The sequence below is a fragment of the Leiobunum rupestre genome, chromosome 7 (assembly GCF_980474605.1).
Source record: "Leiobunum rupestre chromosome 7, qqLeiRupe1.1.hap1, whole genome shotgun sequence".
NCBI classification, from domain to species: Eukaryota; Metazoa; Arthropoda; class Arachnida; order Opiliones; family Sclerosomatidae; genus Leiobunum; species Leiobunum rupestre.
Window position 1 is genome coordinate 23054171 of NC_143390.1, and position 24144 is coordinate 23078314.

The window sequence follows — 24144 nt, forward strand, 5'->3', positions numbered from 1 at the left end:
TAAACAATATCTTGTTATAGGCATTTTTTATTTTACAAATACCGCCAAAAATGAAAGGTACATAGAACTTTTAGCGACGTTAAAATAAAATGGTTGTAGTAGTTGGACGCGTTAAGAAATTGCACACCCCTCTAATTGGGCCCAAGATGTTCCATTTAAGGATAAGTTTTAATAGCGCCAAATTTATTCGTCTTTGGTTCTGCCAGTTATTGGTTAAGAAAAATTCCAACGGCGTGGTCAGTCTTTTTAAAATAAATTTAAGTTTTTGACGGTTAAAATAAATCTTTTTCTTAAAATTTCCCAGTTTTATCTCTACGTATAATTACGTCCATGGTTTTACGGAATTGTAAAGTTCATTGTCCACCATAACGCCGTCGGACTGCGATATTTTATCCAAGGAATCATCGCCGTACAAATCATTATCGATTATCGTAAAGACAGTCGAAGTAGCGGAAGACGCGCTTCGCTCGCCCAAAGAGTCGTCGTTGGTTTTCGAATCCTGAAAACGTCTATAATCGTCTTCGTCGGGTGGAATAGGTGGGAGTTCGCGGTACACGGTGGTTGGAGAGTCCGACAAAAGACTTAAGTTTCTCTCGGTTCCCGTGACGTGTTTCGGGGTACTGTCCGCGGAGTCACTCGCGCCATCGGGAGCCATGCGCGTCTGTCGTTTCATTCTTTCTTCCCTCTTTTTGTCAAAATCCACGGTAGCGTAGAGAGCCGACAGGTTGGCGGGAGAGCTTGTTTTTGCTACGGATTTTGGAAGTGGCTGGTCTGATTTCTTGTCCGGGCGACTGTTTTCGCTGCCCGAAGACCTTTTTCGGCATCCCAAGGTGATCTCTTCGTAGATGTTCTCTCGGGATCCGTTGGAGCTTACTGAAAGAGAAAATATACGAAAGGTTAGAGATTCGTTTTTTTTTCAGTCGAGAAGAAGCGGTGATCCTTACCGGAAGGAAGTCGTCCTCCTTTTTCTAATAGAGAGGTAGGAATGATTTGGAAGGAATAATCTGGTGGGGCGATGAGGACGCTGGCCGATTTGGGAGGTAACATTTGCGAGCCCGCCATTTTGGGGTAGTCGTAGTGACCGTTCGAAATGAGACTGATAGGCGTTGGCCTTCCCTTGGGTTCCGAGTAGTAGCCTTCGTCCGCCGTCTGCGTTTTCTTGTTGCTACTTCCTCTGCCACTGTGGTACAGTAGTCCTCCGACCCCTAACCTTTCGACGGAAGAGCTTCGCATCAAAGACTGACAGCTTCCCAATCCCGATGAGCTCGATGAGTTCGTGGTCGTGGAGCTAGCTTGACTGATTCCTTTACGATGAGATTCCGATTTTTGGCGACTTCTCCTGGAAATGGGTTTGGTTTTCACCTTCGATTACCCCTTATGGAAAACTTCCCGTTTTTGTTACCTACCGGCGAAGCAGGAAGTAGATTATAGCAACCGTGGCGACCACCACAGCCCCTATCATTCCAACTATTAACCCTATGGATACTCCAGTGTTTTGAAGTGGGTCGTCCTTACGTTGGTCGGTTGCGCCAAAAGCTGACTCCATTCCGTTGACTAGAACGATCACATCCATTAACATTGTTGCATTTACATTTATATCCGTCATAGAACTAACCTAGGGTGGCGCACTTGGCCTTTGGCTTGCTCCAGGCTCCGTCATCTTTACATCGAATGTTGACGGGCACTTGACCATCAACTCCCGGTTCTTCGGGGCATATCAAACGAGCCAAACTACCGTACAACGTCGAACCAGACACTAGATCGAATTTCCAGTCTTCGATCCCGTTTCGAGACTTCAAATTCGTTTGCATGTTCGGGTCTCCGCAATCCACGGCTACAAAATTAAGTCGCAAAAATATATATCATTTTCCTTTATCGGCGAACCGTATTCTAATTTTCAGATTCTTGGTATTACGTTGGCATTTGGGTGGCTGGCCACTCCAAGTTCCATTGTCCAAGCACTCCCTCGTCCCGTTTCCCCGGAGTACGTAGCCTTCGACGCAGTAATATTCCGCTACGCTACCCAAGATTGCCACCTTGGCCCGCCCCCCTCGATTGGTTTCGCTTCTTCTGGCACTTATGACTTTGACACTTCCTCCCGAGAACGAAGATTCTTGCAGGTTTAAATCCTGGCATTTTACCTCTATCGTCAAAAAAAATACATCATCCGTTTGATTTCTAGACAAGTCTTTTCCTATGAGATTTCATTACCTTTGCATAACGGGGCTGAGTCCGACCATTGCCCATTCTTAAGACAATGCCTGCGTTTGGTCCCTTCTAGCTTATACCCACTTAGACATCTGTATTCTACTTGTTCAGGTTTGATCCTGACTGTGTACGACTGGGCTGGGCGCTCCGGTTGGCCACAATCGTATTTTTCTAGGAAAACAGCAAAATATATGTCAGTGTCCCAAATTCCGGACGACGCGTCGATGCCTCACCTTTAACCACCATCACTTCGACCTCGCAAAGGGTGAAGTACGCCAACTCCTTTCGATTATCTTCGATGTGGATGTACCGCCCATCCAAGCCACGTCCTTCGCCGCAAACCAAAATGACGGATGAAGAGGCTGCCATAAAAAAATGATGGCGGTTATTGATTCAACTTGACCTTATCGACGACGAGAAAACGAGTAACCAACCAAATTTCCCGTTAAACGAAGAGCAGGGTTGATAAATGGCACTGTTGCCTCTTAGCCCCAGGATGAACACCTTGAAGTTTTGATCGGGACCTGTACACTCGAAAAAGAGACTGGCTATTAACTGAAAAGACGCGCAATCCCACGTTTCAATACTAAATTGAACGTAGTGGAAATATTTTCGCTAAACTCTAAAGACAGAAACTGACTGGGGGCGTTGATGGTAACTCCCACGGAGAGGATGCGATAGGAACGGCCCAAGTCGAGCCTCCACCATCTGGGCGCTCGGCGCGTGGTTACGGCGCAAGTCGCCACGTTCCCGTCGATGGCGAGGGCTGCGGGGTATTCGGACAAGGTCTGCGAGATCTCGGCCGTTCCGGGGGACGATAAACTGGTATCTGAAAAGAGATTGGAATGCCGCCGTCAAAGGGTTCATACCAAACCCACTCCCGTTTCATACGATCCGTTTGTTCAATTTTTATTTTGACCTTTTGCCCGAAGTAAGGATAATTCTTACCACAGAGAGGTATTCTGCCAGACCATTGTCCACTGGGTTGGCATTTTCGCGTGGGTGGTCCGAGTAGAAAGTAGCCCGTGTCGCAGGTGTACGAGACGGTTTCGCCCTCGTCGAACTCTTCTCTCATACGGTTGGGTCGACCGTGCGTGGGCGAACCTGGATAGCCGCACCTCAGCCCTACACCAAAATTAAAAAGAAAAAACCATCCGAATTATAAACACTTTTCGTAAAAATTCTACGTAGACACTACCTCAATAAATATCGATTACGTCTATAAGGATCTATGACTTAGTAATAAATTTCGACCGTGACATCCCAATTACTCATAGCCACGAGATAACATAATGTCACCGGAAGTGAGACTTGATATCGTAGGTGAACAAACTCCCACCTAGGTATATTTCGTTGACAATTATCTCGTGAAAAGGACCCTATTCTGGGAAAAGGGAGATCGGGGTCGTTTCTCTAACGGATTAGTCTTTGCGAAAACAGTCTTTCTTCATTGTAGAGCCGTGACAATAACACTCGGTTCCGCTCCGATTCCCCTAAACTTCCTCGTGGTTCACCTTCTTTGGCGAGTCTTTTCTTTTCCTTCACCCATTCAAACCCGCGTAAAAGAATTTCGGACACCCGTACGTTGGAAGATTTTCTCAGTATACCTTCCGCTCATTCGGATTGACCAAATTACCGTATCTTCTCGGCGGTAACGAGCTTAAGAAAGGACATCACGCCGATACCTTTTTCGAATGATGAGTTCGCGGTTCCTAACATCCGGCCGATATTCGGAGACTACTAGTTAATTTTGACGAAGTCTTTCCCATTGTCACGGAGACGTTTGCAGACTACGATTACGCGGGGTGCGTGATTGTTATATCGAATGTCTAAAGGAAGAAAAAATGTCGTTTCATTTCCTGATAAAGTTCACTCCCGAATTCCTTTGTATTTATTTCCTCCAACAAGAAGACCTCGCTTCTATAATAAAAGCGCAGCCTTCTCTTGGTAATATTTTCACGGTCAATCTGTTCTTGAGATCGGAAACTATCATTGGCTTCCGTTCCTTTTTCCTGAAATTTGGCTTTCACGTTATTTTAATTTCACCATAATTACTTCTGGTTTCGCGAATTTAAAACCGATTTATTACGCAAAATATCGATTTATCAAAAATTTCCTATCATTAGAGAAATACCCGAAAAATGCTGTGGTTATTTTTCTTCCGACTTCAAACCGAAAATCCGAAATGTTAAAAAAAACACGGTTGACTTGATTTTGAATTTATTGCCCCGTCAAATCAATCGGTTTTATTCAAATAGGTTCGTGTGACCATCAACTTATGTTGAATTTTGTATTCAAATTTGGGAAGGGGGGTTTCCCTTTGCGGCCGACTGAACTTTGGGCTAAAGATTTTTACCGAGTTCGTCTAGTTCACTGGACTTTTGTCGTTATATTCGAGGTGTTTTTCCGGAGTTCGTGACAAACTGCGTTTTTACCCAGGCAAGTTGAAATTTGAAGGAGTTGACGAAAGAAGGGACAATCTTATTTTCCTCGACGTGGGAACTGCAGGAAAAGCTTTAGAAATTTCGTCTTTTTGTCCGAATTTGAATTAACTTTTAAAATATTTATTTATTTATAGATTCACCCAGATGCGGACTTCGATAGTGGGTTTTGGAAAAATCCTTTATCATTTCGATAATTATTACAATTCAAACGCAACCTTTATATTACAAGAGTTTTTATCCTTAGCTTTGTTTCGGTCCATTCTTAAGTTAATGTTTGAAAATAAAATCCGTTATATTCATCTCAATGAAATTTTTAATATCATAAAAGTTCAATCAACCTGTATTAATTTTTTTAACACCTTCCTTATCTAATTAAACGAAAACAAAATTAATAAAAAAGAAGAATATAGATTGGAAATAAAAATCTATACGCGTGTATCAGATACAATTCCACTGTTTCGAATCAGGGCTGGTCCATCGGAGGGATATTGAATGAGAAACGGTCTTTTGTATTATTCCATCGATGCGTGCAATGTTTAGAATATTTCGCGACCCAATTAAACCACGAAATAAGAGAATTAAAAAAAACATGCCACTGCATCTGGAATGTATCAGTTCATTTTGACAATTGATAAACTTTTTATTCCAACCGTTTCGTGCCGACTTTAAATTCTAGTTTTTCGGTAACGGAATGGTCGAACGCTATGACCTCGTTAGTATTCGCTATACCGAATACTTTGAATATGACGCGGGACGAAGGGTGCAGTTTGCGGTTTTGACTCCGCCAAGAGATCGTAAGTTTGATGACAAAGATAAATATAAGTTTTGTTATTATCATTGGATCGAATCGCTTTGTATTTTTAGTTCCGTTCGATCGAAACGTATAAATTTGCTATTTTGGTGGTATCCATAAGTAAAGTATTAAAGATATACTATTTAAATACTGAGAACTATACTAATCGCGAATGTATAATTTAAAATAATAAGTATATTGTGGTTTTTAACGTAACTAGCTCCAGTTAACCGACCTTCTGTTGAGAAAGGTGGCTTAAATTTATGTTCAATTACGAATGTAAAATTTTTCTCCATCAAATTCCGATGGGTTGGATATTCAGAATAAAATGTACAGGATTTTCAAATCCGGTGGATTTTTACATGGATTTATGAATTTCTCCAAAATCCAACCGTATTTTTGAAAATCTCAGGAATATGTGGATTTTTCTCTAGGATTTTATGGATCCAGGGATTTGTAATTTTTTGTGCATTTTCGTCGAAGATTTGTGGATTTTTCTCTTGGATTTGTAGATCCATGAACTTTTTATTTTTTTAATGATTTTCCTAGAGGATTTTTGGATTTTTCTCTTGGATTTGTAGATCCATGAATTTGTCATTTTTTATGATTTTCCTAGAGGATTTTTGGATTTTTCTCTTGGATTTGTAGATCCGTGAATTTGTAATTGTTTTATGATTTTCCTAGAGGATTTTTGGATTTTTCTCTTGGATTTGTAGATCCATGAATTTGTAATTGTTTTATGATTTTCCTAGAGGATTTTTGGATTTTTCTCTTGGATTTGTAGATCCATGAATTTGTAATTGTTTTATGATTTTCCTAGAGGATTTTTGGATTTTTCTCTTGGATTTGTAGATCCATGAATTTGTAATTGTTTTATGATTTTCCTAGAGGATTTTTGGATTTTTCTCTTGGATTTGTAGATCCATGAATTTGTAATTGTTTTATGATTTTCCTAGAGGATTTTTGGATTTTTCTCTTGGATTTGTAGATCCATGAATTTGTAATTTTTTTAATGATTTTCCTAGAGGATTTAAGGATTTTTCTCTTGGATTTGTAGATCCATGAATTTGTAATTGTTTTATGATTTTCCTAGAGGATTTTTGGATTTTTCTCTTGGATTTGTAGATCCATGAATTTGTAATTGTTTTATGATTTTCCTAGAGGATTTTTGGATTTTTCTCTTGGATTTGTAGATCCATGAATTTGTAATTTTTTTAATGATTTTCCTAGAGGATTTAAGGATTTTTCTCTTGGATTTGTAGATCCATGAATTTTTGTGGATTTTTCTTTAAGATTTTGTAGATTCAGTTATGTAATTTTTAGTAGATTTTCCTCAAGGATTTGTGGAATTTAATAATAACAGTTTGTAGATCCAGGGATTGGTAATTCTTTTGGCATTTTTATCGAGGATTTTGTTGATTTTTAAAAAATCCAGCTTAAAAAAATCCACGGATTTGTGGATTTACAGTGCATATTGTGGATTTGTTAAAATTCCTGGATTTTTCTACGGTTGTAAGTCGGAAAATATTGTTTGCAAATTTAAATAAAGCGGCATTTTCGCCTAATTTTTTCGAATCTAAAAGTAAGACTAGCTTTACTGTTTTGTAGTATGTTTACTGTTATTAGACATTTTATATCGATAAAAAGTAAAAAAATTAAAAACCCTTAAAAAGTAATTTTTGTTTCAGTTTTTCATTTTCTGATTCACGGAAAATTTTCCGCATTTTATTTTTCCGGAAAATTAACAACACTAGATTTTTCTGAATACCCGACCCTTTGAGTAATTCTTCCGCAGGGCCGGATTAAGACTTTATGGGGCCCTAGGCCCAAGTTAATTTTGGTGCCCCCTTTCAATAGCGAGCTAGGCGCTTCCTCAATCTATAATTGAGAAATGGAAGGAAAATTCATTTTGCTGCCAGATTTAGTATGTCGTCAGGGGCTACTCGGCAGTCCGTCAGAGAATGTGACAATCAAACATTTTTGGTTCATAGGGGTGGACGCATTTACTAAAATTACTCCGGAAAATATTTTGTGAAAAGCAAATGATTAAAGTTTTGTACTTTTATTTTTTTCGAACCCTGTTAAATAGGCTTGGTGCCCTAGGCCCAGGCCTATTGGTTTATCCGGCCCTGTTCTTCCGACAAAGAGATAAAAATTTCAATTGCCAGTAGTGAATGTCGAGTGTCCTCTTCGGAACAACCTGTTATTAATCCAAATCCTTTTTGGTCATACTTATGTTTATTATGTTATTTATTTTCTTACGACTTTCGCTCGCGCCCTTCTACGTTTAAATTTGTTAAAAAGCCATTAACACGTAATAACCTACCATCTTCTCCATCATGACCTACATGCCAACTAAGGTGTTGGGGGTGGTTAAATTTATACATTTTTACCCCTTTTTTTCAAAGAAAAATGTCAACAAACGGATTACGTAAATATGAAGAATTTCGCTCCATCCATGGAATCTTATGCACTCACCCTTGCAATTCAAAACAAATGCTCTTTAATATTACTTTTTTTTAGAAACGAGGAAACTTGCTAGTCTTACGTAACGGCCTGTGCATTTTTTTTTAATTTGAAGGGCGTAAAAGCATTCATTCATATCTAACATTGACTTTTTGATGGAAATATTATTCTCCTAATGTTATTAACCGTATTTGGAGTGTCTTTATAAGTGTTGATATACTCGTTTTCCTTAAAACACAACAAACTGCGTTAGTTTTTTTATCCTTTTGAAATCTTGTCCGACCTCAAATTGGCGAGTTATATCACCAAATTTTGTACCAATTAGTATCTCATAACTTTTAGAAGTATTCCATCTGCCTCTACAGCTAATTTTCATTTGCTTGAAATTTGTATCTTGGCAAATTTCAGAGCACGATTTTCGGGTTGATTTCTGGTTTTATAGGTTGATTTCGAGATTTTAAAATTGATTTTCGCGCCGATTTCGGAATTTTACATTTGATTTTAAGATTTCTAAAATCTTTTTCTCTAGAGTGTACCGGGTTTTAGCTAATGTCGGACCCCTCGGAAAATATTCGCGACTAAAATCTATCGCTACGCCCCCTTTAGTTCGCCAATGAAACCTAGATAGGTAGCGGCTAAAGGTTTTCCTCGTCGTTCTTGGTAAATTTAACTTTATAAATAATGATATTTGCATTTTAATATAATTTTTGCATCGTTTGCTTATATTTTGATAAGTTTATTTAAGAATAAACGTTCTTATGACTTTTTAATTTGCCTGTAGCAGACGCTAGAACCTAGCGCCGTTACGCCACCTACGCGTTTCGGTCGCGAATACTTGGTTACTACGAGCTAATTTTTTCGGAGTTCTGTTATTGGAATTTAAAGTCCACGTGCGAAACGCGCGTGCCAATAAAGTACTAAAAATCTTAAGCTCGTGACGCGGATAACAAAATTTTTTACTTCTAATTTTGTATTGTTTTATTTTATGGAAACGCCTGTAGGTTTCGGCCTTCGAGCTTAGGAAATATAGCGCCATCTGCCTTAATATCCGTCAACTAAATATGTGAAGAAATTGAAGTTTTAGCTGTTGCACAGAGATAATTTTGAATGTGCAGACAGCTTTCATTTTAAACTCGGTCGGTAGACGGCGAAACTTATGACCAAAATTTAAACTACGAACGAAGCCTATTCGAAACGTATACAAGCGCTTTATAAACAAATAGTTTATCGCGCACTGGTATCGAAAATCGCCTCCCCAACTCAGAAATCGGAAGCTGATATTTTTCATTAGGGCTATTTCTTTATATGGAGTCTTTGGAGAGAAATACATTTTCATTTTGTCCTCGAAGAGAAGAAAGGCGTGGGCCGAAATGGCGTCATAATAATGGAAGGAGGACTCACTATTTATTTCGGGGAAAACGCTGGTACGCGTCGAAAGAGAGGGTGAAAATTGGGGAAGCTACGGGTTTAGTAGAGAAAAATCGAAATGATGATTAGCAATGAGGCAAAGCGCGCGCCCGGAACCTATATTGTGGGCGAGCGCCTCTTGCGAAGCCAGATATCCCCCAGTTTTGCTCTAAAAGTGGGCAACGCCCTGCTTCGCCGCGTAAAAAATAGAGACAGAGACAAGCGGGACTACGGAGTCATCCGCAACTTCTGACCGATAAAGAGCGGCACACCGTTATTAGCCCCCAAACAAACCCCGGCTCCCTTAAGCGGGGCCCACCCAAATTATATCTCGGGATGCATCCCGCTATCTCAACCGGCGCGCGTGTAAGAAGAGAAATCGGTCCGCTGAGGGTGTTATAATTACCCGTACAGATATTAGCGTTCGTTACGTCAATCTGGTTTGAGCTACGGAGGGAGACCGACGGAGTTGGACCGGGTGGTTGGCCTTGCGTAATTTCGCTAATTATTGGTTGAACATTTTTCGGTAATTCTGGTATGCCGAGAATTTAGCGTTTTAAAATATGGCCTACAATTTCGACTTTCTTCCTTTCACGGTATGGAACAAATTTCGCGGTCTTGACTCTTCCTATTCCATATAAGCCATAAGCCGGGTTGCAGGAAAACCAAAACACCACGACTTTTTCGCGTCGACACGAAATTTTTTCGTAAGCCTTGTTTTCCACAACGCGTCACTCATTTAACCGCGTTCATACTAAACACTTTGGAAACGTTTTAAAACGGTTTCGAAAAATCAAATTGGACATTTTCGGTGTCAACTGTATTAATACGCATACGATAAATACATTTGACGCAAAATTTTTTACAATTTGATCCTTCGAAACCGTTCTAAAACGTTACCAAAGTGTCTACTGTTAAAGCGGCCTTTGGGACATATAAGCGTTTTGACGCGCGTAATGAAAAATGCATTGTGACGCGCGATAGTAGAAACCAGTGGCGTAACTATAGGGCGGCAGGGCTGGCAAAATGCCACGGGCCCCCGACCCGAGAGGGCCCCGGCCCAGCGGCCGCGAGTTCAGAAATAGCCTAACTTTTTTAACAAAATATTGTACCTAGGTACTTAAAAATGTGACGATTTTTACTGGGAGGGCCCCATCCAAAGAATTTGCCACGGGCCTCAGATGGTATAGTTACGCCACTGGTAGAAACCAAGCATAATTTTGAAGTCGACAAGAAAAATTTCCGTTAGGCCTAATAATTATTTTGCGTCGAAGTTTGCCGACGCGGCGTTCTTGCCCTGGTGAAAACTTGCCTTAATGCGCCAATTTTTTTTACTGAACTAGGAAGAAGTAATGTACTTGATCCCCGCAACTGCTGCCCATTTCTTTCTCGAAGTACCCGCTGAAAAAGAACCGCTTCTGGCGACGTTAGTGATGTTTAGTTATTGAACCGTGTCCCATTTCGAAGTCGGTAAGTTTGTCCCACGCGATACCGTATTTGTTTCTGCGTAGTCATCGACGCTTTGGCCCCACTATCTCGTATTCTGGGTCTCTCTGGCGGGATGTGTGGCTTGCCTGGGAAAGTTTTCACATCGGCCCTCAACCATGTCCGATTACTAGAGTAATAAAATGTGATAATTTCACTCATCTAATCCTTTCCATTAGAAGGCCTACCGCGCTGTACGAATTTTTTGCGTTCTTCAAACACACACAGGGAAGTACGATCTTGGTAGTTTTGACCCCGGTTTTTAAGTTGTGTTGGTTTTATTTAAATTTGAAACAATACGGGTTTTGCGTAAGCGCTGATCTCCAAGGTGTTGGTATAGACCACCATTATAGGTCAAGTTTAAAATACTCGGAAGTGTTACCAGATGGCGCCAGCGTTGAAATTTAAATTATCCGAAAACCACGGATAATATTTAGTTTTTAGTGTTTATTTTTGTGGCTAATTTATTTAGCAGCGCTTAAAATAGCGTTAGAAGTAGTTTTTTGTAGTAAATAAGTGAGTACTTATTTCCTTCCCGCTCAATATTTTAAATTGGCGCCCGCTATAAATAAAATCATTAAAATCGAAACTAAAAGGGTAAGCTTCGCTCTAAACGCGTGTTTCCCTGTACGTAATTTTGGAATCGGTCTATTAGCTGGCCTGGAAAAGGTCATTTCTTCCAACCCCTTTTTGCGTTTCTCGCATATTCGAGCCATCACAGTCTGGGATCGAATTTCGAGAAAGTTTCCTTTTTAATTACTTGTAGAACGAATTATAAATTAGGCGTCGCTTGACGTCAACTTTATTTGGCAGCGTTATAGCCCATGCGGATTGTTAGGCAGCTGATAGTAGTCTTTGCCAAACGAAACGGACTATCTTGTCAACTACTACCGAACCGCCATTAGTTATGGTATCATAATAAACGTTCCATTCCATTAAGAAAAAAAATCGTTTAGAAGTCTGCCAAGCTGTAATTTTTTAATACTTAGAGAGAATGACTGATTTTAGTTTAACTTACAATCCACTTCACGGTCTACCAGTATGCTCCTCCCCTTAAGAGTCAATCAAATCAGCTCGATATATCATTGGATATCTAAAACTGACGTCTTTGAAACGGAGGCGGGTGACGTAATCCTTCCCCACTTGACTTGACGGGGAGCAAATTAGATTATGGTAGCCACGAATCATCTCAACCTAGTCATTCTGCGTAATTATCAATTAATAACTTCTCGGTAATGGTATACTCTAGAAATCACGGCTGCGAATTTGTTTTTGGCGCGAAATACGAAACGATCCGACACATAGCCGCGTTATTAACCAAGGGGTTATTACACGCATAGCTGCGCGGGCTCGTCTCAATTTTGAGCCAATTTGTGAGTTTGAGACCGAGTCCTTAAATATTAGAGTTAATTTTTGAGCCCGAGACGAGTCCCTTCTAAATTTCATTAAATCAAGAGCCTCGGCTGAGACCATTCGAAAAAACTTTGACCAATTTGAGCACTAGCCGAGACCAAGAAAAATGAGCTCGAGACGAGACGAGGGAAAAAATGAAAATCAAATGAGACCGAGGTGAGTCCACATTAAAAATGAAGCTTAACAGGAGTCCGAGACGAGCCGTTTCAAACCCCGTCGTTTTAGCCGAGTCTGAGCTGAGCCTGTACAATATTTTTCCGTAAATTGAGTCAGAGACGAGCACTTAAATGTTTGGGTAAAAATAAAGCTTAACACGAGTCCGAGACGAGCCGTTTCAAACCGTGTCGTTTTACCCGAGTCTGAGCTGAGCCTGTACAATATTTGTCCGTAAATTGAGCCAGTGACGAGCACTTAAACGTGCAAGTAATCATTTTGAGATGAGCCCGAGTCCAACTCAGGCCGTGCAGCTATGATTACATGGCGCTTTTTTTTGTGTCGCAGCGCGTTCCAAGAGAATAGACGTATCTGTGGCATGTCAGCGCCGTGAGAACGACACTCGAATATTTAACTTAACATTTTTTTCTCGTCAGTGGTATCGAATCTACGTTGAGACGTCGAGAAAGTGTAAGAGACCTACGCCAAGCGTAGGGGTTTTGCGCAATTTGGCCCCACACGATTTCCGCGTACTAGCAACTCAGGTGCCACCATTTTGCGCTCTCCGCACTTTTATTTAGGGAATATTCCGCTTTCTTCTTTGGGTTAGTATCGCCTGAGGCGGACCGACTTTCCAATTCTATCTTTCTCGGAATAACTTTAATACGCCCACTAAAACAAATGTTTACAATTATAATTATATTTTAAAAATGTTGGTATTTTTGTCGGTACATTAGTCTTTCCATAAGTCTATAATATTGTTCCATAAGTTTGTCACTTTGGGGAATATTTTACTGAGAGTTAGTAACGGAGTGACGTCATAACAAGAAGAAAATCTCCCTCTAGCGAGGCGTTGTCAAAGGCTTCGTGTGACGCGTTAGCGAGCGGACGCAAAACCTTTGCGTGTGAAGAACAGGAAGTGTCACACTTATGTAACAATATAATACACTTATTGTCTTTCGCAAATCGAACGTTTCTCGGAAAAATTACACATGGTTTTTTTTCACAGAATTATTCACGGCTGGAACTAGTCCAAAATTGTTTCCTAATTTTCTATGTTAAACGTCTTAGAAAAAAGTCAACTTTTATCAAATATCTTTCATCTATTGATTTATACATGTATTTTTTTTACTAATAAAATCATTTTTACGGTAATCAATTTCGACATAACAAAAAAGGCGAAAATGGGTCTAATTAATTTGAAATAGAATCTCATCTTTTATGTAGATGTAAAATGAATATCACGATTTCGAAATTGAAATTTTGGCCTTTTATCGTGGGTTGGCTATTTATTTTGTATAAATTAAGCTAAAAATACCCCCCCTAAACAAAGTAGTGGATTTATTTAAAAAGTGTAGAAGGCGAGTTTCCGTGTCTTTCACATTTCTTGACCTATCCGGAACGGGGACTTTACGCTAACTCGAGTTATTATTAATATAATCATAAGTAACATAATAAAAATAAGTATGACACTTCTTATTGCTTTAATGCTAATTTTCTAACCGAACCTTTTTTCGCCACTGATACTCTCTTCAAGCTGTGACTTGGACTCGCGACTTACCGTTTTGGATGACTACTTTTTGATAAAAATGTACGCCTAATATCGGAGAGCACGTTCTGGAGTCGCGAGGGGCTTTGGCTTTGCGCTACCTTAGAGCAAGAGTCAAGCAAGTCTGAAAATCCTTATTTGAGAAAAAAAAAGTTTAAGTTCGAAATCTAGTATAATAACCATGATAATCTAATTATTAAAATACATAAAAATTAAGTGCAAACATATATTGAAAATTTTGTACTGAGTCACCTTAATTTAAAAACACTCGAGGATTCTAATTTTGAATTTCTTTCAAAAGTCACGTATTTCGACTTACAAGACTCTTGCTCTCAGGTAGCGTTTGTTTAGAAGCCCGCGTGCGAATCACGCGTGATAAAAAAACCAGAGCTCGTGGCGCCGAGAAAAACGTTTTTAATTTTTATCATTTTAGCCTAATTTTCCGCCAGATACATAGATATAAGAAATGTATATAAAGGTCTAGATAAATTTCGGGGCGTCTAAGCCTAACATAAAATACGGAATTGACACCTAGCAGACACCGAGGAAGGCACGTGACCAAGAGCGCGAGCTCTCTTAGCATTTTAGTAGAAAGTGCTTGACCTTTCCGCAGGCCGTAGTCTTTAGACACCATCTGTTGGTGACTTTTAGTATAATTTTTAAGCAGGAGACAATGGCTCTCGCGACGATAGCACGAGCTTTCTTACCGATAGATAGCGCGTTATAAGGATAGCCTGCCGAAATTACGCGTTTCTGCTAGCAGTCACCTCCGTATTCACTCCCTTTCAAATATTTTATATAGACCTTTATATACGTTTCCTATATCTATGGCCAGATATCGGAAACCAGATATTTCGGCTTAGCGGAAGTCTCGCATATTTTAGACATCTTGATTACGCAATAACTATGAAAATCAGTTTGGTTGTAAATCTCGTTAATTGTCATACTTATCGTTATTGTGTTACTTATGATATAATAAAACTAATATTATTAGAATTGCAAAGCGTCGAAATGCATCGACGATTTTTTAGAAAAAGCTTTTTTTCCCCAATTTCTTTTTCCTATACGACGGCGACCCACGGACTTTTGATTTCGCACACGCCGCGTGTAAGGAACCCGTGGGTGGGGTTCTATTTCGTTCTTAATATATCTTTTGTGTCATTTTCACGCAAATAAGAGGATGCTAATTGTTCGAAGCTCTCTCTCTGGCAGCACGGCGTATAGAACTTCTTGTAAAGCCAGGAAGTCCTCTCGGGCCCTGCTCGGACATGCTAATTGCTAACCCCTCAAAAATGGGAGGGGTCACTTTAACTCAAGGTGGACTGCCGCTATTCTTGGGAAATATTTGGTCTACTTTCTCGTCTACGACTTTAATTTTTGGTCTTTTATAAAAGCCGTCCTATGCGTGACGAATTTCAAAACGGATGTCAATCAACAAAAAATCAGTTAAATTCGATTCGTTTGCAACTTAATAATTACTGACGCTTTTTTGAAAAAAGGTGAAAATGGGTCTAATTATTTTGAAATAGAATAATAATAATCTTTTATGTAGATGTAGAATGAATATCACGATTTCGAAATTGAAATTTTGGCCTTTTATCGTGGGTTGGCTATTTATTTTGTATAAATTAAGCTAAAAATACCCCCCCTAAACAAAGTAGTGGATTTATTTAAAAAGTGTAGAAGGCGAGTTTCCGTGTCTTTCACATTTCTTGACCTATCCGGAACGGGGACTTTACGCTAACTCGAGTTATTATTAATATAATCATAAGTAACATAATAAAAATAAGTATGACACTTCTTATTGCTTTAATGCTAATTTTCTAACCGAACCTTTTTTCGCCACTGATACTCTCTTCAAGCTGTGACTTGGACTCGCGACTTACCGTTTTGGATGACTACTTTTTGATAAAAATTTACGCCTCCACACCCTGAACAGAAGCTACCGAATTTAGCAAACGGACATCAGTGGCGGCGCCAGGAATTTTCACCAGGGTAGGCAAACCAAATGGGCACTCGACCCCCCCCCCCCTTTTTTTCAACGAAATGCTTGAATAAAAAATAACGATTAAAACCTTTTAGTATACTTGGTTCCTGGAATAAATTTTACAATGAAAGACTCAAATATCACTTTTTCATTATACATTTTATATAAGGAATTAATGAGATTCGCCTATTGCCTCTTTAAGCGAATTTTATCTCTTGGGAGAATTTTGAGGCCCTTTCTAGATCAATTTATAGGATGATTTGAGGCCCCCTTGAAATTTGAAGGTAGGCAGTTGCCTACCTGGCCTACCCCCTAGCGCCGCCACTGCAAACGGTTATCTTGTTTCAGTATAGTGGTTTACAATGCTGTCTTAAGGCACAGGCTAGCGAGGCAACTGCCTTGAGGCCCGCACCACAAACGTTTAAGAAAAATGGTTTTCAAAACTACTAGATCTAGGATTGAGTGTGCATTTAACCATTTCTACGAGTAAATTCTGCATAAAAACAAGGCATTCTTACAATGTTTTGTTTTCTGTCACTTGTACTATACAAATAACAATTGGATATGTGAGTGGTTGCAACTCTGGTAGGGAGGGCCCACAGTGGCCCATACCACAGGTCTGCCTTGGGGTCCAAATTTGGTTAAACGCAGGGCCGTGCAGAGGTATCCTGGGGCCCGGGGCAAACTTACTCGCTGGCCCCTTCGATTTTCACCTCCCCCTTGAGCCCTGAAAACTTCTCCCAAGTTATCTTGATTTGCACCCCCCCCCCCCTTGACCTTCGTCGATGGGCCCTACAGCTACGGGCCCCCCTCGTGGGATTTTGCCCCCCCCCCCTGCACGGCCCTGGTTAAACGGCCCTGGTGGTTTATGGCATCAAAGATAATATATCTTAGATAATACCCTAGATTCGAATTCAGAGAGGTCTCCGATTGAGGGTTTTGTGGCGAAGCGATTAGCCACTTCCGGAAAGTGACCTCCGAAAAATCGAACTCCAACGGTTGCCGTATATCGTTGGTTACTATGCTAACTATGTAGCTAATTGTTTTCAGTGTTCCGGCATGAGTAGGTGATCTCGAATCTAGGGGTACCAGGCTTATATTATCTTTTAATGACATTAGCCAATCTATTGCTAGTGTTAATTAACTTAATTTATGTTAGGTAATCCAAAATCAAAATTTCAGCCAGTGATTCTAATAGTAGACAGGTTTGCAGTTTTTGGGGTTCATCGCAGCAGGAACTCTGACCATCCTAGGAAAGCTGCCGATATCAGTAGAACCATAGGTAACATAATAACAATAAGTATGACAATTAACGAGATTTACAGCCAAACTGATTTTCATAGTTATTGCGTAATCAAGATATTTTCTCAGCACAGAGCCCTCTACTGTCTAAAATATGTGAGACTTCCGCTAAGCCAAAATATCTGGTTTCCGATAGATAGGCGGAATATTAGGCTAAAATGATAAAAATTAAAAAAGTTTTTCTCGGCGCTACGAGCTCATGTTTTTTTATCACGCGTGATAGGTACGCGGGCTTCAAAACAAAGCCAAAGTCCCTCGCGACTCCAGAACGTTCTCTCCGATATTAGGCTTAAATTTTTATCTAAAAGCAGTCATCCAAAACGGTAAGTCGCGAGTCCAAGTCACAGCTTGAAGAGAGTATCAGTGCCGAAAAGAGGTTCGGTTAGAAAACTAGCATTGAAGCAATAGGAAGTGTCATACTTATTGTTATTATGTTACTTATGGTAGAACTAATAAAACTAATATAAGTTGGTTGTTTATTAGGTTAAGGTAATCATGTTGTTTGTCTTTGGCTTGAGAAGCTACTTTGGGACGTGGGAGGATGATTGGGAGACACTTGAACACGTCCCTGATGGCTTAAGGGATTTGTATAAGAACGCAACATATTCTTTCATTGATGGATATTGCTCAAATCCTTTTAAGGCAACCCTTGGACAAATTGTGTTCAAACTCAAGCTTGACACTCTAAAAAATATTATTCGAAGGTCACGATTATGACCACCCCATTTTATACTTATACTGGAGGCAGAGAACTGGTGTCCCAGAGCTGTACAATCCATACTGTCCTGTTGGAGGTCACAGACGTTAAACGTTAGGAAAGAAGTTATCGATTCTACCAGTGCTTTATCTTACTTGAGTTTATATAGATAGTTTATTTTTTGTTCAGTGTTTTATTGTTGCATTGTAATTACTTGCTGTGCTCCATTTGGAGCCGCCCGGATTCTAAGGGGTGTACTCTGGTACGTCTTAAATAAACCTCTAAACTAAAACTATAACTACCAGCTTAAAAATGAGATGTTAAACAGCTGACGTTAATGTCGTCAGAAACTGGATTTGTTTAACCTACGTAATACGCTTGTCAGTCCAGTTTCCAGAACCACTTCACCATTTTTTAAATCGACAAAATAAAAAATAAAGAGTATAAAAATAAAAACATTTTCCGAAATCAGGCCAAACGGTTTTCTTATTATTGTGATTATTTTTTCTACCTTTTATCTCTATGCATATTTTATTATTATTTTAAGCTACGTTCCATCCCACACTGGTCATTATTTCGCGCGAAACCAGAAACATCACCGCCCTCTAATAATATTCCCGAAACCGGTTGAATCCAATCGCTCCCGAACCAGTTGAGGAAATAACGTATGGATGTTCTCCTTTTCTTCCTACCAAGAATGGATTGTTTATATTTAGGGAGAATGCCTAAGCCGAGACGTTTTTTTTTAGCTTTGCGTTCAATTCTAGCAGTAAGTCCCTTCCCCATAAAAGAAACCAAATCAGCGAGGTGTCTCATTGGTTGTCTAAGATTAACGTCTTCCGACGTCATAGAAGCCCACGCTCGTGACGTTTTTGCCTCCCCCCTCTCGTGCCCAGGAGGAACAATTCAACCATGTTGGCCGTAGATCGCCGTGGTAAGTCATTCTCCCGACAATATAAATTCTTAATGAATAACCGTTTCTACTTCTGTCGAAAAATGAAAAACGCAGCGTGGGCATTGTTAGGAGAAAGGAACAACGCCGATTTTAACGAGTGTCGCGCTTCTTTATAAATTCTAATTAAGTTTCTAATTAGGAGTGATTCCGCTTTGAATAGCTACGGATAAGCATCAGCCGCTACCCCTCACTCCAATTCGTCGATGGGGGCGTCCTTTTAGACTCTTTCGACCCGGTTTCGTATCGATGCCGCAGCTGCTTTGTTTACGTTAATGAATTCTCGGTGATTATAATAAATTGGCGGCTGTAGAAATTTGGTCAAAATGGCGGCGATGACTCGAGGAAGTTGTGGAGAGGGAAAGGGTTTAGTTGGGAAAAGGTGGAAGCCCTTTTCCAAAGACGATGACGCTAAGCGGAAGGTACCTTTACCATCTTCCCCATTTGGAAAAAATTGCAAATTGTTTGTTGACTGAAAGATGTACGGGCCCTTCTATAGGGAACTAACAACCCGTACCTTTGGCTGTGGCTGCCATCTAGGAGCAACAAACACAAGGAGAACGCAGCTAGCCTTTAAACACGCTAACGAACTGTTGTGTACGAATTTCATTGGACGAGCGTCACGAGCCTTTACGCTGAACGTTTTACGGGCGGGGGGAAGACAATTTCCGGATTTTCCCCTTCCGACGGCAGCAGGCGCTAAAGCGTCTAGCCAATGAAAAATGTACGCAAGAAAATCCACGACTTTTGACGGGTTGCGTTCTCCTTGTGTGGGGTGTTGTGTTTGTTGCTCCTAGCTGCCATGTTGGGTAGATTTTTTTTTCAATAGTAAAAAGTATGGGTGACGTAGAACTGTTAGCTCCTGTAGGTATCCTGTGGTTTAGTCTCGTGGCAAGTATTAGAAAGTATAATTATCCTAGTCAAAGAGTTTACGATTATTCAAAAAGCCTCTTTTGGGGGGGATGTTATGGCCTAGAATAAGAATGGTAGACACATACGTAATGTAATAAGAGTAAGTATGACAATTTGAATAAATTGAGACTGAACGGAGTTATTTGCACAATTATGTTTTAGTTCAGAGTTATAGAGCGATCAAGATTTGGTTCAGCATTGAATTACCTCCGAATGTATAAATAATATATCTACTTCCAATGACCAAAAGATTGTCCTCAGTTTGGTTGCGAGTCCAAATCGGAGCTGGGTACGTGAGATTGTCAGGGTCGAAAAAAAGGTTCAATAAGAAAATTTGCATTAAAACAATAGGAATTGTCATACTTATGGTTATTAAGTTAATTATGATAATAATAATTTAATGTCCGGAGAACAACAAGTGTCATACTTATTTTTATTACGTTAAATATATTTTCCCAAATATTACGGTTTATGTAGATATTCGTAAGCAAATTTCTTAGAAAATACCCGAATTTAAATGTCGATTAAGTTAATAATGATAATAATAAATTAATGTCCGGAGAATAACAAGTGTCATACGTTTTTTTATTACGTTAAATATATTTTCCCAAATATTACGGTTTATGTAGATATTCGTAAGCAAATTTTCTTAGAAAATACCCGAATTGAAATGTCAATTAAGTTAATAATGATAATAATAAATTAATGTCCGGAGAACAACAAGTGCCATACTTATTTATTACGTTAAATATATTTTCCCAAATATTACGGTTTATGTAGATATTCGTAAACAAATTTTCTTAGAAAATACCCGGATTGAAATGTCGATTAAGTTAATAATGATAATAATAAATTAATGTCCGGAGAATAACAAGTGTCATAGGTTTTTTTATTACGTTAAATATATTTTCCCAAATATTACGGTTTATGTTGCATCCATTACGAGCAATTCGGTTGGATTTGACTCGAATATAAAACCTTTTCCATCATCGCGCTAATGGTTCTCCGTTTCGACATAATCTGGAGAAGCGGAATAATTAGATTGCTTTTATTAACAGCAGATAGCGAAGGCGCGAGAGTTGAGGAACCGAGATAGGATAAGTGCCGCTCGCTTTAACTCTCTAACCTCTAAAATATTAGCTTTTAACGTATAGACAACTTCCCCCTTTGACTCTTCAGCTCGGTATAGACAGGAAGGGAAACTGACTAAAAATATCTCGAACCTAAAATAGAGTTCTCGACTTCCGAAGGTGCAGCCCGGGAAAAGTGCCGAAGTACGGCTTCGTTGTTGCTCCGAATTCTCGCGGCTTAAAAAAAAACCCCGCATTAACCGAACGGTAGTTACTATACGAATTAAATCGCGTGATGTCTCTACGGCGGGAGGTAAACGGAAACTCAAAACAAATTTAGCCTAGGGGGGACCCCTCACGCATCTTGGCTCGAAAGGTTAGCTATCTCTCTAAATATACATGAGTTTATCTCGATCAAGTTGACTGCTTCTAACATTGGGGCAACCTTTATCACTTCGACTTAAGCTAACATTGTCACTTCGGTTGACGCGTTTTCCTCGGGGGATCCGCGAATATGAATTACGAAGAGTGCCCGCTGATCGGAATTCGTTTACTTATTCGCGGGTGACGCTGTTATTTTAACGACCGCGGGGCGGGTCCTTTTACGGAGCGACTGTTTTTGTTGGTGTTGCCCTTAGAAGACTTCAGGGATTTCCATCTAGTCTCGATAGCGGAAGAGCCCTGGCGATGAAAAATCTTCTCCGGAACGCCCGACGTTGCGTTTTATAACGTCGTCCGCGATGCGCGCCGAGTTCATTTCTATGGAGGGCGTTATATCGCGGACCCGTTTCTTGGCCGCAATATAATCTTACAATGTAATTGCAATTACCGCGGCTCTTCGTTACGCCTATTACCGGGGGAATTATTATTTTTTTTTAACCCGGCACGTGGCCGTAGTTGGCTACCTCCAACTTGGCTCAGGTTTATAGAGTTTCCGGTGGTCTATTCTTTCTCTATTTCGGAATTAAATCCCGCAACTGTTCTAGAAATTCTGTTTTAAAGTTAAAGGAGCGTTTACAAAATTATCATTTTTTTTTAAATTAAAAATGTTTATAAAAATAACTTTTTAAGTTTCAATGTCAATTTAAAGTTATCTATTTTGAAAATTTAGTTTTTCTATTACAAAACAACCTTGCGAAGCTGACATGACGACTTATTCTTTGTAGAAATAATTGCCAATTATTCTGATTTGGTTTGCAATTAGACTAAATGCGTAATAAGTTCGTTAGTCAAATCGCCATTTAATTATGCATTTACAGGCGTATTACGGTATTATTTGGTAGAACCCGCCTAGGAAGACAATAGAAGTAGGGTGTCGTATCGAGATCCTTACCTGAAACGAAGAAAGTGGTTTGGTTGAAGGCCACCAGGTACAAGAGCAGTCTGGTGATGGTGTAGGCCGGTCCAACTGGACCAGCCGGATGACGAATCAAACTCGGGCGTCCTTTCATTTTTGCGTCGATCCATAATCCAAATTGGAATCCAGTACCGACATTTAAGGTCTCCGGTTATTGGCGAAACACATGTTGTCCCGTTATCACTTCAAAATGTCACCTCCTCTTGGGTGAGGGAACCCGCTAAATAAAGGTTGTCCGTTTCCGTAGTAATATGGGTAAACTCTTGGAAGTTGGGCGACGCGAGTGGTCGTAGGATGACCCAGTGAGAAGGGAGTACTAACCGTTACCTTCGACGAAGAGAGTGTGTCACATAGTCTCCGTTGCCAGAGAGCTAGTGAATGGTGCGTATTTTCCGCGGCTCGTCCGTGATGGAAAAAGGGAGGGTGGCAAAGAGACCGTTCCTCCTACACGCCTCGAAGATCGAGTTCTGACGCGGGAATACGGAAAACATTCAACTTTGTTTGGATAGAAAAACGCGTCTTGTTTTCGCGCGTTATCTTACCCAGGTCTGTTTCGGTTCGGTCTAACTTGGCGAGTAGTTGATATATCCGAATCCGTTATTTCCCAAACGGTTTTAACCTCTCAGACCCCTCTATTCTGAAAAAAAGGCAAAGCCCAAAATGCGACCATGCGTGGCAATGACGAATCGTGTATTGCATAATGGCACTTAGACTTTTTAGTTAACATAGAGCCACCTGGTGGACAACGCGATAAATTCACTTAGGTGCTGGATTTTCGTCTGCTAAGCAGACGCTTTATCATTTTTATAGACAGATGTTTATGGCGAATCAACGAATTTAACATTTGTGGCAATAGGTTTAACCGGGTACGTAGTATAGATTATCTTTGGTTAAAAACAAGACGGGTTAGCAGACGATTTTTTGAATCAGTTCATACACCCTTTTAGAAAAAGAGCAATTTTAGGTTTGTAATATTATGCTTTGTGTTTTATAACGCTTATATATTTATTTAAAAAATAAAAAGGGTTTTTAAATATCCTACAGTGTGTATTTCCAATCCGTTACAACAAGACCGCTTACGGCCAACTTTAGAACCTATGTAAATATTGTTTACATTTTATCCCCGTGAGATGGCGTGCAATAACCTAAAACAGTCTGTGCAATCTAGGAGCAACAAACTCAGCACCCCACACAAGGAGAACGCAACCCGTCAAAAGTCGTGAATTTTATTGTGTACATTTTTCATTGGTTAGACGCTTTAGCGCCTGCTGCCGTCGGAAGGGGAAAATCCGGAAATTGTCTTCCCCTCGCCCGTAAAACGTTCGGCGTAAAGGCTGGTCCTATGAAATTTGTACACAACACTGCGTTAGCGTGTTTAAAGGCTAGCTGCGTTCTCCTTGTGTTTGTTACTCCTAGGTGTAATGAACTTCTTAGCCCATAGCTTGGAAGATTTTGTAGAAAAGTTAATTTTTCTATAAATAATTAAGGGGGCTTCGCGTTTATTAATTGGTATAAATGGAAATTGAATAAAAAATGAAAAATGGTCATCTAGGGAACCACTAGGACTGGTATATCGTAAATTACAGACTGTATTTTCAGTACTAAAAGCGGTGATAATTAAAAACTGGCTCTTTCAACCTTACAATATTCTCTTCAATATATATATATATAAACTAAATTGGTAACTTTCCTAATAACTAAATTGGTAACTTTCCTAATAACTAAATTGGTAACTTTCCTAATAACTAAATTAGTAACTTAATACCTAATAACTAAATTAGTAACTTAATACCTAATAACTAAATTAGTAACTTAATTAATAACATTTAACTTTCAACTTTCCTAATAACTTTTAACTTTCCTAAGAACTAAATTGGTAACTTACCTAATAACTAAATTATTAACTTACCTAATAACTAAATTATTAACTTGCCTAATAACTAAATTAT

The 24144-nt window shown here is 39.6% G+C and overlaps 1 protein-coding gene across 2 annotated transcripts; it reads right to left on the reverse strand.

Moving 5' to 3' along the window:
- Positions 1-9: 9 nt before the first annotated feature.
- On the reverse strand, positions 10-22866 carry LOC149935211 (uncharacterized). 2 transcript variants are annotated; one of them, XM_090180554.1, is made up of 12 exons: positions 22738-22866; positions 22172-22662; positions 3157-3333; positions 2849-3037; positions 2643-2732; positions 2442-2570; positions 2212-2379; positions 1916-2143; positions 1616-1834; positions 1407-1554; positions 945-1339; positions 10-873 (listed from the first exon to the last, which is right to left on the reverse strand). In XM_090180554.1, exons 2-12 carry the CDS (start codon positions 22287-22289, stop codon positions 323-325), a joined length of 2412 nt encoding a protein of 803 aa, XP_090036680.1. In that variant the 5' UTR covers positions 22290-22662; positions 22738-22866; the 3' UTR covers positions 10-322. The 2 variants fall into 2 exon arrangements, with proteins under 2 accessions (XP_090036680.1, XP_090036679.1); XM_090180553.1 differs by having other exon boundaries at positions 22172-22823.
- Positions 22867-24144: the final 1278 nt, after the last annotated feature.

What these genes read in the sequence shown, in the direction of transcription:
- LOC149935211 (XM_090180554.1), bottom strand. Translation starts at nt 22,289, where the DNA reads ATGAAAGGACGCCCGAGTTTGATTCGTCATCCGGCTGGTCCAGTTGGA. An exon ending in CGAAGTGATGGTGGTTAAAG is followed by an intron (nt 2,380 to 2,441) that starts GTGAGGCATCGA and finishes CTGTTTTCCTAG; the next exon opens with AAAAATACGATTGTGGCCAA. An exon ending in CTCAGCCCCGTTATGCAAAG is followed by an intron (nt 2,144 to 2,211) that starts GTAATGAAATCT and finishes TTTTGACGATAG; the next exon opens with AGGTAAAATGCCAGGATTTA.